Source organism: Oncorhynchus nerka, linkage group LG22 (genome assembly GCF_034236695.1).
Source record: "Oncorhynchus nerka isolate Pitt River linkage group LG22, Oner_Uvic_2.0, whole genome shotgun sequence".
NCBI classification, from domain to species: Eukaryota; Metazoa; Chordata; class Actinopteri; order Salmoniformes; family Salmonidae; genus Oncorhynchus; species Oncorhynchus nerka.
This window is the reverse complement of record NC_088417.1, coordinates 73,503,921-73,519,952: the sequence shown is the minus strand read 5'-3', so window position 1 is coordinate 73,519,952 and position 16,032 is coordinate 73,503,921. Positions and strand designations below refer to the sequence as shown.

The 16,032-nt window shown below is 41.7% G+C and overlaps 1 protein-coding gene across 1 annotated transcript; it reads left to right on the top strand.

The window, feature by feature from the left end:
* Positions 1-7,608: 7,608 nt before the first annotated feature.
* LOC115104695 (prolactin-releasing peptide receptor-like) lies at positions 7,609-8,775 on the top strand. Its single transcript, XM_029626046.1, has one exon. The coding sequence runs from the start codon at positions 7,609-7,611 to the stop codon at positions 8,758-8,760; it is 1,152 nt and encodes a 383-aa protein (XP_029481906.1). The 3' UTR covers positions 8,761-8,775.
* Positions 8,776-16,032: the final 7,257 nt, after the last annotated feature.

Sequence of the window (16,032 nt, the reverse complement as noted above, 5' to 3'; positions counted from 1 at the left end):
CCAGTTTCACAACTAGTCCCAGTTTCACAACTAGTCCCAGCTCGATTATAATTTGGGCTGGTGACGACGTTACTATGCAACCACCAAGCAGATCACTGCTGGACGCTCACGTTTAGCTAGCTCGTCTGGGCTTGTTGCTGTTAGCTAAGCACATGGACAGGCAGTACTGCAGTAGTCAGACATGACACAAATTACCACCATAGCTGCATTCATTTTTGCACTACACAATACACATTTATGAGAACAGTCAGCTCTCAAATGCTAGCTACCAAATCAGAGTTGAAACAAGCTAGCTAGCTAATGTGAGCTAGCAGGCATTTTAGCTGACCAGGTCTTATTGAAAGCTAGCTAGCTACTGTAGCTATATTATATCAATTCTGTCATCTGGTTTGCTTGGTTAGCTAACATAGCTAGAATGGGCAAGCTAAATACATGGCTCCGAGTCTGGCTGGCACTGGGGGGAGTACGGGGTAACGTTAACGTTAGTTACAGCAGGGTAAATTCTTCAAAATTAGCAAAGCCAGTTGCAGTCACATATTGGCTACCTAGCAACATGACATCATTTGTCATTTCTAGTGGCAATGGAAACGGGGTTTATTGAGGGTAGCCTAGTCCCCGATTTAGGTCACAAAGATAACTAACTTTTATGCGATTTCAGTGCCAATAGAAATAGTTTGCATGTTAGTTTGTAAACTTGATACACAGACAATGAATGCAATATTTACCATATTGAAACTGAATATATAAATATTGAATTTGAATATGAATTACATTTAAATTGCATTTTTAAACTGAATGCAATATTCATTTAATTCTCTTTCAAATCATGAAATACAAGTTACATTTGTGAATTAAACTATTACATTTGCGTCATTGGGGCTTCCGGGGCTTGAGCCCCAGATGTTTTTGATCCAGCCCCGATCCTTTTGACGGTATAGTTTACAGGACCAGTCAAAAGTTTGGACTCACCTTCTCTTTCAAGGGTTTTGCTTTATTTTGACTATTTTCCACATTGTACAATAATGGGGAAGACATCAAAACCATAAAATAAAACATATGGAATCATGTAGTAACAAAAAATCTAAATATATTTTATATTTGAGATTCTTCAAAGTAGCCACCCTTTGCCTTGATGACAGCTTTGCACACTTGGCATTCTCTCAACCGGATTCACCTGGAATGCTTTTCCAACAGTCTTGAAGGAGTTCTTACATATGCTGAGCACTTGTTGGCTGCTTTTCTTTCATTTTGCGGTCCAAATCATCCCAAACCATCTCAATTGGCTTGAGGTCAGGTGGTTGTGGAGGCCAGGTCATCTGATGTTGCACTCCATCACTCTCTTTCTTGATCAAATAGTCCTTACACAGCCTGGAGGTGTGTTGGGTCATTGTCATTGTTATGCTACAATGTAGAAAATAGTAAAAAATAAAGAAAAACCCTGGAATAAGTAGGTGTGTGCAAACGTTTGACTGGTACTGTGTATAGATATATATTACAGTGGGGCAAAAAAGTATTTAGTCAGCACCAATTGTGCAAGTTCTCCCACTTAAAAAGATGAGAGAGGCCTGTAATTTTCATCATAGGTACACTTCAACTATGACAGACAAAATTAGATTTTTTTTTTCTCTAGAAAATCACATTGTAGGATTTTTTATGAATTTATTTGCAATTTATGGTGGAAAATAAGTATTTGGTCAATAACAAAAGTTTATCTCAATACTTTGTTATATACCCTTTGTTGGCAATGACAGAGGTCAAACGTTTTCTGTAAGTCTTCACAAGGTTTTCACACACTGTTGCTGGTATTTTGGCCCATTCCTCCATGCAGATCTCCTCTAGAGCAGTGATGTTTTGGGGCTGTTGCTGGGCAACACGGACTATCAACTCCCTCCAAAGATTTTCTATGGGGTTGAGATCTGGAGACTGGCTAGGCCACTCCAGGACCTTGAAAGGCTTCTTACGAAGCCACTCCTTCGTTGCCCGGGCGGTATGTTTGGGATCATTGTCATGCTGAAAGACCCAGCCACGTTTCATCTTCAATGCCCTTGCTGATGGTAGGCTTTGTTACTTTGGTCCCAGCTCTCTGCAGGTCATTCACTAGGTCCCCCCGTGTGGTTCTGGGAATTTTGCTCACCGTTCTTGTGATCATTTTGACCCCACGGGGTGAGATCTTGCGTGGAGCCCCAGATCGAGGGAGATTATCAGTGGTCTTGTATGTCTTCCATTTCCTAATAATTGCTCCCACAGTTGATTTCTTCAAACCAAGCTGCTTACTTATTGCAGATTCAGTCTTCCCAGCCTGGTGCAGGTCTACAATTTTGTTTCTGGTGTCCTTTGACAGCTCTTTGGTCTTGGCCATAGTGTAGTTTGGAGTGTGACTGTTTGAGGTTGTGGACAGGTGTCTTTTATAGTGATAACAAGTTCAAACAGGTGCCATTAATACAGGTAACGAGTGGAGGACAGTGGAGCCTCTTAAAGAAGAGGTCTGTGAGAGCCAGAAATCTTGCTTGTTTGTAAGTGACCAAATACTTATTTTCCACCATAATTTGCAAATAAATTCATTAAAAATCCTACAATGTGATTTTCTGGATTTTTTTTCTAATTTTGTCTGTCATAGTTGAAGTGTACCTATGATGAACATTACAGGCCTCTCTCATCTTTTTAAGTGGGAGAACTTGCACAATTGGTGGCTGACTAAATACTTTTTTTGCCCCACTGTATATGAGTTTCCATAATCACAAATCACTTGCGCTATGCTGAATAAAAAAATGTGTTTACTGACAATACAATATACTGCGCTAGGCAGTAGCAGGTAAAGTAGCAGGCTGTCTTCCCTCTAGATCCCGACAGAGATCATTGCGGCACGTTTGGAATGTTTCATGCTGCAGGTGGAAGCAAGCGATCAGACAGATTACTTTGGGATGAAAATATTTGTGTTGTCCTGCAGATTATTTGGAAACGGTTAGCCTACCTTTTGTATTAAAAGCACATGTTCATCGTATTATTCATCCACTCAGAATGTGCTGCTTTAATTTCATATTTCCTCTCGTAGCTGGGCTTGCGAGTTCAGTATGTGTGGTCTCAATGAAATAGAATAGGTTGCCTAGAGTGGTGTAAAGCATTTAAGAAAAAATACTTTAAAGTACCACTTATCTGTTCATTATTATTTCTAGTTTTGACAACTTTTACTTCACTACAATCCTAAAGAAAACAAATGTACTTTTTACCACATACATTTTCCCTGACACCCAAAAGTACTAGTTACATTTTGAATGCCTAGCAGGACAGAAAGATGGTCCGATTCACACTCATCAAGAGAACATCCCTGGCATCTCTACTGCCTCTGATCTGACACTCACTAAACACAAATGCTTCATTTGTAAATGATGTCTGAGTGTTGGAGTGTGCCCCTGGCTATCCATAAATAAAATAAAAACAAGAAAATGGTGCTGTCTGGTTTGCTTAATATAAGGAATTTGAAATTATGTATACTTTTACTCTTGATACATCAGTATATTTTAGCATGTACTTTTGGTACTTATGTATATTTCAAACAAAATACTTGTAGACTTACTCAAGTAGTATTTTACTGAATGACATTCACTTGAGTGATTTTCTATTAAGTTATCTTTACTTTTACTCAAGTATGACAATTGGGTACTTTTCCACCACTGTAACGTAATATTGATAATGGAAAAAAGTGGAGGGCACAATCAAAAAATAATATAATTGAAAAGGAAAATGCATTCACAGGCTACCATGGTGAGCGAGTTTTTGCAACTGCATATGGGGACAAAGATTGTACTTTTTGGAGAAATGTCCTCTGGTCTGATGAAACAAAAATAGAACTGTTTGGCCATAATGACCATCGTTATGTTTGGAGAAAAAGGGGGAGGCTTGCGAGCCGAACAACACCATCCCAACCGTGAAGCACGGGGGTGGCAGCATCATGTTGTGGGAGTGCTTTGCTACAGGAGGGACTGGTGCACTTCACAAAATAGATGGCATCATGAGGGAGGAAAATTATGTGGATATACAGTGCCTTGCGAAAGTATTCGGCCCCTTTGAACTTTGCGACCTTTTGCCACATTTCAGGCTTCAAACATAAAGATATAAAACTGTATTTTTTTGTGACGAATCAACAACAAGTGGGACACAATCATGAAGTGGAACACCATTTATTGGATATTTCAAACTTTTTTAACAAATCAAAAACTGAAAAATTGGGCGTGCAAAATTATTCAGCCCCCTTAAGTTAATACTTTGTAGCGCCACCTTTTGCTGCGATTACAGCTGTAAGTCGCTTGGGGTATGTCTCTATCAGTTTTGCACATCGATAGACTGAATTTTTTCCCATTCCTCCTTGCAAAACAGCTCGAGCTCAGTGAGGTTGGATGGAGAGCATTTGTGAACAGCAGTTTTCAGTTCTTTCCACAGATTCTCGATTGGATTCAGGTCTGGACAAGCCATTCCTGCGTTGTCTTGGCTGTGTGCTTAGGGTCATTGTCCTGTTGGAAGGTTTTTCGAGTCTCATTGCAAAGGGTCTGAATACTTATGTGAATAAGGTATTTTTTATTTTTTTAAATAAATTTGCAAAAATGTATAAAAACCTGTTTTTGCTTATCACTATGGGGTATTGTATGTAGATTGATGAGGGGATGTTTTTTATTTAATCAATTTTAGAGTAAGGCTGTAAAGTAATAAAATGTGGAAAAAATCTGTGTTAAAGAGTAATTTAATCAAATCAAATTGTATTTGTCACATGCGCTGAATACAACTGGTGTAGACTTTACCATGAAATGTTTGTTTACGAACCGTTCCCAATGACGCAGAGTTTAAAAAAAATAGTAACACAATATAATGCAATAAAATACAGAAGAACGGAGCTATATGCAGGGAGTAGCAGTACCAGATCAATGTGCAGAGGGAGGAGGTAGATATGTACATGAAGGCAGTGTAAAGTGACTAGGCATCAGGATAGAGAACTTGTTCTCAACTTGCCTACCTGGTTAAATAAAGGTGAAATAAAAAAATAAAAAAATAATAAGTCAAGAGCAGTGCATTTGCCATACCAAGGTGATTTGCCATACCAAGGTGATGCAGCCAGTCAAGATGCTCTCAATGTTGCAGCTGTAGAATGTTTTGAGGATCAGAGGGCCCATGCCAAATATTTTCAGCCTCCTGAGGGGAAGAGGTGCTACCGTGCCCTCTTCCTGACTGTATGCGTGTGTGTGGACCATAATAAATCATTAGTGATGTGAACGCCAAGGAACTTGAAGCTCTCGACCCGCTCCACAACAGCCATGTGTATGGGGTGTTCTTTCCCCTCTTTCTCCTATAGTCCACAATCAGGTCCTTGGTCTTACTTATGTTGAGGGAGAGTTGTTGTGTTGACACCACACTGCGAAGTCTCTGACCCCCTCCATGTAGACTGACTCATCAGTAGAGAGTAGAGAGTGTTCCAGAGTAGAGAAACTCACAGTAGCTACTCTAATGGAGTACTGGCAGTGTCTGCTGTGGTAGGTGGGAAGGTGCAAATTACCTGAAAAAGATCTAATCTCTTAATGTTAATCTCAAAGTGCACAAAATTCATGCATTATACTGTTGAAATTCCTTTTTTTTGTTGCAAGGGTAGGATTCACCTGGACCACCCTACTGGCTTTGGGCTATGCCACAAATGTCTTCAAATTCTAATGCCCTGATTTGTGCATTACAATTTCAAAAATATTTAATTCAACTGAAATATCTTAATACAAATTCCAAATTATGTTATTCAAATAAAATTTCTGTTGGCACTGAAATCATTCCATAGTCTCTCTTCTGACTCTTCTCTTAGGCTACAGTATATTTGAATGGGGAAGTCAGGTTTGTTTATAGTTAATGGGATTGTCATTTTGTTTTGCTGAAAACACTCCAAAAACGACTTTATGTTAGTACCTTGTGTTCCCATCCTAATACTACTCCTAATGATTACTGCTATGAGTCTGGCTGTGTCTGTCTTCAGGCTTGGACTGCTGGAGTCTGTGAGAAAAAATAGAAAGTACAGAGCCGCATTTTGCTTCTACATGTATGGTGACTTAGCACTCTCTCTCAGCTGAAGGTTTACTGTGGTGTGTAGGTCTGTAGGATTTACCCCTGGTCTTTGGCTCTGATTGCCTCTCCCTAATATCTCTACAAGGAAACGCAACAGAGATGGACAACAGTGGAGAGCTGTGTGGATTTTCACATATTTTGTGTGTGTGTGTGTGTGTGTGTGTGTGTGTGTGTGTGTGTGTGTGTGTGTGTGTGTGTGTGTGTGTGTGTGTGTGTGTGTGTGTGTGTGTGTGTGTGTGTGTGTGTGTGTGTGTGTGTGTGTGTGTGTGTGTGTGTGTGTGTGTGTGTGTGTGTGTGTGTGTGTGTGTGAACTTTACATAAAGCATACCAGAAAGACAGAAACCTACCATAAACAAGAAACAGAAAGACACATAGAAAATGGATATATACATTTGCAGGTAATATGAGGTGTGTGTCGATAGCACACTGATGAGGTTAGATAGAGAGAGCAGTAAGGGGAGAGCACACAGTTCACACACTCACACACAGACACCCAATCACTCACACAGACACCCACTCTCACACACAGACACCCACTCAGAGTGGAGGGAGGCAGCTGCTCCAGGTTTGAGAACACTGCGCAGATCAAAGCCAAGTAGAAGAGAGTGAAGGACTGACAGGTTGAATGGATGGACAGACTGACGGACGGACAGACAGACGAACAGACATACAGGCAGGCAGACATACAGGCAGGCAGGCAGACATACAGGCAGGCAGGCAGGCAGGCAGGCAGGCAGACAAACAGACAGACAGAAAGGAGCCATCAGGGAGAGAGCTGAGAGAGGAGAACACAGAACACTCATCTCTACACTAGAGGATCGCAAACCTCTGCACAGGTACTGTACACTCTCATTTACTGCAAATACTCTAAACTTCTTATTGTCTCTACAAAAATGTGTTTTGTTTTATAGAGATAATGATAGATGGAACAGAATAGAACAGAATTCCAGTCACTGGAATAGAAAACGGCATAGATTGGGAATGTATTTAAAGTCTATTTATCAGTTAAAATAATAACGATCAGAAATAGCCAGTGGACAGTTCCACCAGCTATATAATCCCAGATTATCAAACTAAAATACCAGCAGTTCTGTTGTATGTTTGATTGGACACAGCTGTTGCTCTACCTGGGATAATCAACAGGAATTCAAATTACTATGTTAAAGAGATTGGCGTTTGCCCATATTGCACTTGAGTAATGGAACTGTGTACTGCTGTTTTTATCCAATATTGTTGTATCACTTTCCTAGGAAATTATTTTATGCTGAATAGTAGGATTTCCATAAAAATCATCAAACAGTTACTGTGGTCTCATTGAGGAAAATACATAGTGCTCTTTGCTCTATTTCTTTACATGCATATTTCTGTTTTTTAATTTCAGAAAGCTTCATCCCACCTTTAGTTTTTTATTATTGTACTGCAACAAAAACTCTCAAATTGTAAATCAGTGATTGGCTGAAAACACTCACACACAGCTGTGTGTATCTCCATTCTATTTACCAGTTCTGGTTAGAGATGGAGCCACTGTTGGAGAGATCTGTGGGGGAATCCTCCAATGCCAGCCTGGCAGTACCTCCTCTGAACCGCAGTGATCCAGTAGAGTTGTTCTCAGGTCTGCAGTTACTGCTGAGCTACCGCCCTCTGTTCATCCCGCTCTACTGCCTCCTGGTGGCCGTGGCCTGCGTGGGCAACTCCCTCCTACTAGCATGCATCCTGGCTGACAAGAAACTCCACAACGCCACCAACTTCTTCATAGGGAACCTGGCTGCAGGCGACCTGCTCATGTGTCTGAGCTGTGTCCCTCTGACCGCCTCCTACGCCTTCGAGTCCGAGGGCTGGCTGTTTGGCCGGCCGCTCTGCCACCTGGTCCCCCTGCTGCAGACCTCCACCGTCTTTGTCTCTGTGCTGTCCCTCACGGCCATCGCTGTGGACCGCTATGTGGTGGTGGTTCACCCTGTGAGGAGGAGGATCTCCCTGAGGGGGTGTGGGGCGCTGGCGGTGGGAATGTGGCTTCTGTCCCTGCTTCTGGCAACTCCTCCTTCCCTCCACACCCGCTACTTGGACCTGCGTCCCAGTGGGTTGGAGCTGGTGGTGTGTGAGGAGTTCTGGCCAGACTCAGACCACCTGAGGCTGCTCTACTCCTGCTTCATCCTGCTCACCTCCTACCTGCTTCCCCTGCTGTCGGTCAGTGTGGCCTACTGCGGCATTACAGCCCGGCTCCGTCAGCGCTGTCTCCCTGGGGCGCCCTCCCACAGCCTGCATCGCTGGAACAGGACGAAGAGGAAGACCTTCTCTTTGCTGGTGCTGTCTGTGCTCTCCTTCGCCTTCTGCTGGCTGCCCTTGCAGGTACTCAATCTGCTACTGGACCTGGACCAGGACTTCCTTCTGGTGGGCAAACGCCACGTCAACCTGCTGCAGGTGTGCTGCCACCTGCTGGCCATGAGCTCTGCCTGCTACAACCCCTTCATCTACGCCTCGCTGCACAGCAAGGTGCGCTTGCGCCTCCGCGACTACCTGAGACCCCTGACAGGGCGGGGCCGCCAGAGCAGTCTGCTCTCCCAGCATGCATTACAGCACAACACTAACACCTGTCTCAGCATGGTGTCTGAGCAGCCAATCAGAGAGGAGCAGGAAGGGCCACAGACCAACGCTGACAACTCCTTCTAAAAGATGAGACACTCACTCTCCACACTCAGAGAGGACAGGGCTCAGGATAAGGTGATGTTGCGAGAGGTTAAAGGTGGTACTGCTGTTGATTTCACTTCAGGTTTGCCTCCACACCCATCTCCCTAATGCTCCTCTCCCTGACCCTCTCCCGGGTTCTCACCTCTTAGTAATTCAGTTAGCTACACTCTCTCTAAGCGTTCTGTGAAAAGTCTATAGCACCATAGTACTCAGAGTCCTACCTGAGGCCAGTGTTGTTTTGATGCTTGTTTTAATGTCCTCCAGCTCCCCTGAAGGCGCACACTACCAATCCCTCAAATGAGATTATGGCCAATGGATGATGAGCGAACAAGGGTGGCACGGAGGTCTCTGTATATGCCTCTCTGTTTCTCTCTTTCTGTCACATTCTCTCTTCCTCTCAAGTTGTCAGCTGTAAAGCACTCATATTCTGCCTCACCTGAGTGTGTATGCTGATTATCTAGATTGTCACTCTGCATGTTTGTCATAGTTATCTCCCACAGCATACTGTACATAATTCAAAATGATCTTTACAAGTGATTCTGTCAAGTAACATTTAATGTTTATGATATAGTGTCAGTGTATTATGGCGTACAGTTTTACCTCATACATCTGCAAGAATAGTTGGAAAAGGGAGGCGCCTGTATAGTAGTTCACCATTACTTGTTCAAGCTTACTTGTATATCATAGATGTACCAAACTGTGAATAAACAGGTTTCCTCCCCAATGATGTTGACTTTTCCTATCCTGTAGTTGCTGTGGTCTGGACTAGAAGCAAAGACACCTGTGTGGGTTGAGCAGTTTTAGTCAGTGTTCTGTGACAACCACTGTCCCTGTATGGAGCCCAGGAACTGGGAGGATTCATATAAATTATGTTGAATGAAAACACAGGTCAGGTGAGCACCTGGATAAATCTGGTATTATGTTGAAACTCCCAGCTGTGTCTCTCAACTTGTATACACAAAGGGTCCTCTCTTTTACTATATTTCCACACCTCACGACTACACTACCACATGTACACAAACACACACACACACACACACACACACACACACACACACACACACACACACACACACACACACACACACACACACACACACACACACACACACACACACACACACACACACACACACACACACACACACACACACACACACACACACACACACACACACACACACACACACACACACACATCCGTCTCTCGTGTTACCTGCAAATCTCCATATCCGTTTTCTATGCCCTTGTGATACAGTCTACATGCGGTATCGTTCTGGTTTCCTGTGTCTTGTGGTGCTTTATTGAAGGTTATGGTAGGTTTCAGTCTTCCTGGTTTGCTGTATCTAGTTCTCTTGTGGTACTGCAGAAGGTTCTGTTAGGTTGAGCACCAAACACAAAATCCAACGTTGAGTAATCACCAGCGTTGATATCCCAGGGTCACAGCCCATGCTTTGTTTATCAATCATGACTGATATTAAGTTCAACCGTGTGAACTCTACGTGACATGTTATATTCTCCCCCTTGTTCCTCTCTGAATAAAGTCTGACAGGGCTGCCTAATGCACTAGCCCCTCACAGGGGTGAGAAAAGGCCCTCTAAAGAGCATTCTCATGTCAGAAACTGGGAAGAATTCTCAGACGTCAAAGGTCATGCAGGCTGATGAAAGCACAACTGAAAGTAAAGTATAGATCTGCAGTGCTGTCTGCTCCCTCTGCTGACTATCAGTCCCTAGCAGGGATGTACAGTAACAGTGTTAGCCTCTTAAAGTGCCAACCGCAAGAAGAACTCTGTTATATTTCATGGATTATTGATAAATCCAGAAAATGCAGGAGGCTGTTGCGAATATTTATGTATCCTCCTTACATGCCCTATAAACTCCTCCAGACTACAATATTTACTTACACATACTGTGGTGAAAATGCTAAATACGATAAGTCCTATGTGTGATTTGGCAAAGATTGAGCTAGGGTTTCCCAACTGTGGTTTGATTGTGTACATCTTTCCATTGTAATGGATGACCATGTGCTAAAGACTGAAAAAGTAATCTCATCTGCTGACTGCAGGAAACACTGATAGACATGAATAGAATCCAGGAGTCGTGTATTGTGTTGTGTAGACATTACAATTTTATCCCGTAATAACACAGATTCTATTTCATGCCAAGTTGCATAGAAGCACTTTCTGTATTTTGAGTGATAAACAAGGCACGGGTGCATCTGTATTAGTAATTAGCAGGGAAGGAAACAGCGAGGAGAGGAGAGGAATGCGCAGACAGACAGCTCCTCAGCCTCAACTCAACACAGAGGAGGACCAGGCTCATCAGCCCTGAAGAGCCCTCAAGAGCCTGGGCAATGGTAAACACGCACACACACAAACAAACATACACAGTACCAGTCAAAAGTTTGGACACATCTAATCATTCAAGGGTGTTTCTTTATTTTTACTATTTTCTACATTGTAGAATAATAGTGAGACATCAAAACTATGAAATAACACATGGAATAATATAGTAACCAAAAAAGTGTTTAACAAATCAAAATATATGTTATATTTGTGATTCTTCAAAGTAGCCACCCTTTTCCTTGATGACAGCATTATCATGCTGAAACATGAGGTGATGGCGGCCTCAGGATCTCGTCACGGTATCTCCGTGGATTCAAATTGCCATAGATCAAATATAATTGCGTTTGTTGTCCATAGGTTATGCCTGCCCATACCACAAACACGTGGCACTCTGTTTACAAGGTTGACATAAACAAACCGCTTGCCCACATATTGCACATGGTCTGCGGTTGTGTGGCCGGTTGGTCGTACTGCCAAATTCAATAAAACGACATTGGTAGAGAAATTAACATTCAATTCTCTGGTAACAGATCTGGTGGACATTCCTGCAGTCAGCATGCCAATTGCACGCTCCCTCAAAACTTCAGATATCTGTGGCATTGGAACATTTCAGAGTGGCCTTTTATTATCCCCAGCACAAGATGCGCCTATGTAATGATCAGGCTGTTTAATCAAGTTCTTGATATGCCACACCTGTCAGATAGATGGATTATCTTAGCAAAGGAGAAATGCTCAGCAACAGGGATGCAAACAAATTTGTGCCAAAAATGTAAGAGAAATAAGCGTTTTGTGCATATGGAACATTTCTAAAGTCTTTTATTTCAGCCCATGAAACATGGGACCAACACTTTACATGTTGCGTTTATACACACGGAATCGGAATCGGAATCGCCGTTTTATTCTTATTTTAATCACAGTTTAATTCATCAAAATCCATCTGATCAAGCTAGAGACTTTGTATGGGCTGCATCTCAATCGTCTCAATGTTGGCCTTCCACCGAAGATGCGGAAGGCAGCTGAGGTACAGCGCTGTTTTTCAGAACAGGATTATCCCCTATAACTTGTCTTCTCCTGAAAATGTCTGTAAAGTCTGAACGGTTTGAGCAAAAAACTCATGTGACACTATTATGGAAAGTGGATGTTTTGCTCTATGACGCCCACAAGGTTCACAGGACTCGTCTGAAGTCATTCCCTTCGGTGTGCCGACTAAATGTTTTTCGCATGCAAACTTCTGTTAAATCTGAATGGTTTCAGTTACAAACTAGGTTTCCCTGAGCGGTTTCCTTCCTTTCCGGCAACTGAGTGAGGAAGGATGCCTGTATCTTTGTAGTGACTGAGTGTATTGATACACCATCCAAAGTGTAATAAATAACTTCATCTTGCTCAAAGGGATATTCAATGTCTGCTTTACCCATCTACCAATAGGTGCCATTCTTTGAGAGGCATTGGAAAACCTCCATAGTCTTTGTGGTTGAAATCTGTGTTTGAAATTCATTGCTCGACTGAGGGACCTGACAGATAATTCATTGTGTGGGTACAGAGATGAGGTAGTCATTAAAAAATCGTGTTAAACACTATTATTGTACACAGAGTGAGTCCAGGCAACTTAAGTGACTTTTTAAGAACATTATCCTCCTGGATTTATTTAGGCTTGACTCAAGACATATTTCAGATTTTCAGTTTTAAATACTTTAAAAAATCAATTGACATGTTTTTTAAAATCCACTTTGATATTATAGAGTATTTTAATCCATCTGAAAATCAAGGCTGTAAAACCACAAAATGTGGAAAAAGTCAAGGGATGTGAATACCTTCTGAAGGCTCTGTATGTACTTTGATTTAAACAAAACACATATTTATTAACACCATCTTCTAAACAATTTGCTCACTGTACATAATGCAAAACAACACTGTACATAACTAAGAACATGTAAATGCATATCCCCATGCAACTGAATGAGATCACATGGTTGGCATGCAGATGCTGCATGGAAGTTTCACGGTAGAATTATAATTTACGATTGACAGTAAGAAATCTGAATGGAGGGTGACCACAAAAATGTGTGCATAGAGGTAAAGAAACACATGGGCAGAACATGATGCAGATCTTTCCTGGAGGGCGAGACCAATAGTTTATATATACTCTAGATGTGTACTCTAGAGTCTAGATGAAGCCACTGTGCCTCCAAATATTTTGGAAGCTATAGAAATGCATTTGTTAATGTCTACATTTGTTTTTGCCACATGTTTTATGTTACACACACCTTAATGCATACTTTTACATTATATTATGTGAGCTAAACATAAAGTATACGTTTTTTTACGTTCTAATGTTATTGTCCCCACTACATTAAGAAAACAGTTAAATACATGTACACTGAACAAAACTATAAAGCTACATGTAAAGTGTTGGTCCCATGTATCATGAGGTAAAGTAAAATATTCCGGCATTTCTCTCAAATGTGCATAAATTTGTTTAAATCCCTGTTAGTGAGCATTTCTTCTTTGCCAAGATATTCCATCCACCTGACAGGTGTGGCATATCAAGAAGCTGATTAAGCAGCATGATCATTACACAGGTGCACCTTATGCTGGGGACAATAAAAGGCCACTCTAAAATGTGCAGTTTTGTCACAACACAATGCCACAGATGCGACAAGCTACCTCCAACGTAGTTTTAGAGAATTTGGCAGTACGTCCAACCGGCCTCACAACCGTGTATTGACCACATGTATGGCGTCGTGTGGGCGAGCGGTTTGCTGACGTAAACGTTGTGAACAAATCAAATGCATTTTTATTTGTTGCATGCGCCGAATATAACAGGTGTAGACCTAACAGTGAAATGCTTACTTACAATCCCTTAACCAACAATGCAGTTCAACAGAGTGCCCCATGGTGACGGTAAGGTTATGGTATGGGAAGGCATAAGCTACGGACAACAAACACAATTGCATTTTATCGATGGCAATTTGAATGCAGAGATACCGTGAAGAGATCCCAAGGCCCATTGTCGTGCCATTCATCTGCTTCCATCACCTCATGTTTCAGCATGATAATGTCACAAGGATCTGTCCACAATTCTTGGATGCTGAAAATGTCCCAGTTCTTCCATGGCCTGCATACTCACCAGACATGTCACCCATTGAGCATTTTTGGGATGCTCTGGATTGATGGGTACAACAGTGTGTTCCAGTTCCCGCCATTATCCACCAACTTCGCACAGCCATTCCACAATCAATAGCCTGATCAACTCTATGTGAAGGATATGTGTCACTCTGCTTGGGGCAAATGGTGGTCACACCAGATACTGACTGGTTTTCTGATCCATGTCCCTACCTATTGTTTTAAGGTATCTCTGACCAACAGATGCATGTCTCTATTCCCAGTCATGTGAAATCCATAGATTATGGCCTAATTAATTTATTTCAATTAACTGATTTCCTTAAAGGAACTGTAACTCAGTAAAATCTTTGAAATTGTTGCATGTTCTGTTTATATTTTTGTGCAGTACACATTTGTCCTTCAAACATTTAATTGAAATACTGTATTCCTAAGGACTGCTTCTTCTGGGGAGTGCCAATATGGCTGATCGGTGGCTTCAAAAATCTCTTCTTGGCCAATACATAGCATCATCAATCCAGGGTTCTACGGGGTGTTACAGGCAGCCAGTTACCCACAGATCCGCAGCCTCGGCCTTACATCTAAGGGGATCTCTCTGAAATAACCATAGATTGAAATTTAAATGCATTTACTTAATTGTAATCGCACAAAATGATACAACTCTCCTGTCAGTCATCGTTGCCTTAAATCAGAATAACTGCTATATAGGCAAAAACAATTGAATGAGCAATGTGTCAGACATCCCTTGCCTAATCATGAAGCCAAATGTACAGAAATATCTTACTTGATATTCTCTCACACACATGGAATCACAGGAGGTCTGAGGGCAATTTTACAAGATTGAATTTATTCACTATTATACAGATCACATAAGGCCTTCATCGTCATACACCATTCTCAGTCAGACAAATCCCCTGGTTTGCTGTTGATGAACAGTACTTCATCTTTCACTTGCTATTTCACTTTTGTATTATTTTGTTGTCACACTTTCATGTTTTAAAAATAATGAGTTGTTGAACCTTCTCCCTTGGTGTGTTGTTAAATCATGCACTAATCTGAAGTGGCCTTAAACCATTCATAAAATTGTAATTTTTTTTACTTTCAAATCATTGAAATGCACACTAAAAAAAATGTTCTACCATTGACTAAAGGGCAAAGTGTTAGACCCCCTAACATACAAATAAACAACCATTTTACAATAGTATGCTCTTGCCTTTTTTTCTTCAATGAACTGCAGATCTGTCAAAGTTGTGTCAGAAATGATGTGATGCAGCCACATTAATCCTCTGAGCCAAAGTCACATTCTAATGGGACAATTAGTTTTTCCTATCCATCTCCCATCTGATCTGTGTGTGTGTGGTAATAATATACTGTACTGGGTGAGGAGTCACTGCAACGTTAGTATATTGATCACAGAGACAACTGCCTCCCACAGCATGAAAACACAGAGGATAAGTACCAGTGAGTGATCCCAAGTATTGAGTAGAGTTGACCCTCAATACAACCAATAGTTTTGACTGATCTGTTCTGAGCAGGCAGCATGAGAACAATCCAACATGGCCGACAGAGTACCGCCATGCCTCCTGGCCAATCCTCAGTCAACCCCAAAAGGTGCCTGTGGCATTGCTTTTATCTTATATTGGTAGAAGAATACAGAATATACCAGGAGTATTCATTAAACTACTTTACCTTGACTACTTCAACAAGAGAGAGGACAGTTAAACACCAACATAAATCCCATAGAACACTGGAGCTAGTTACTCTATGCTTTGTTGACATTCCTGGGCAT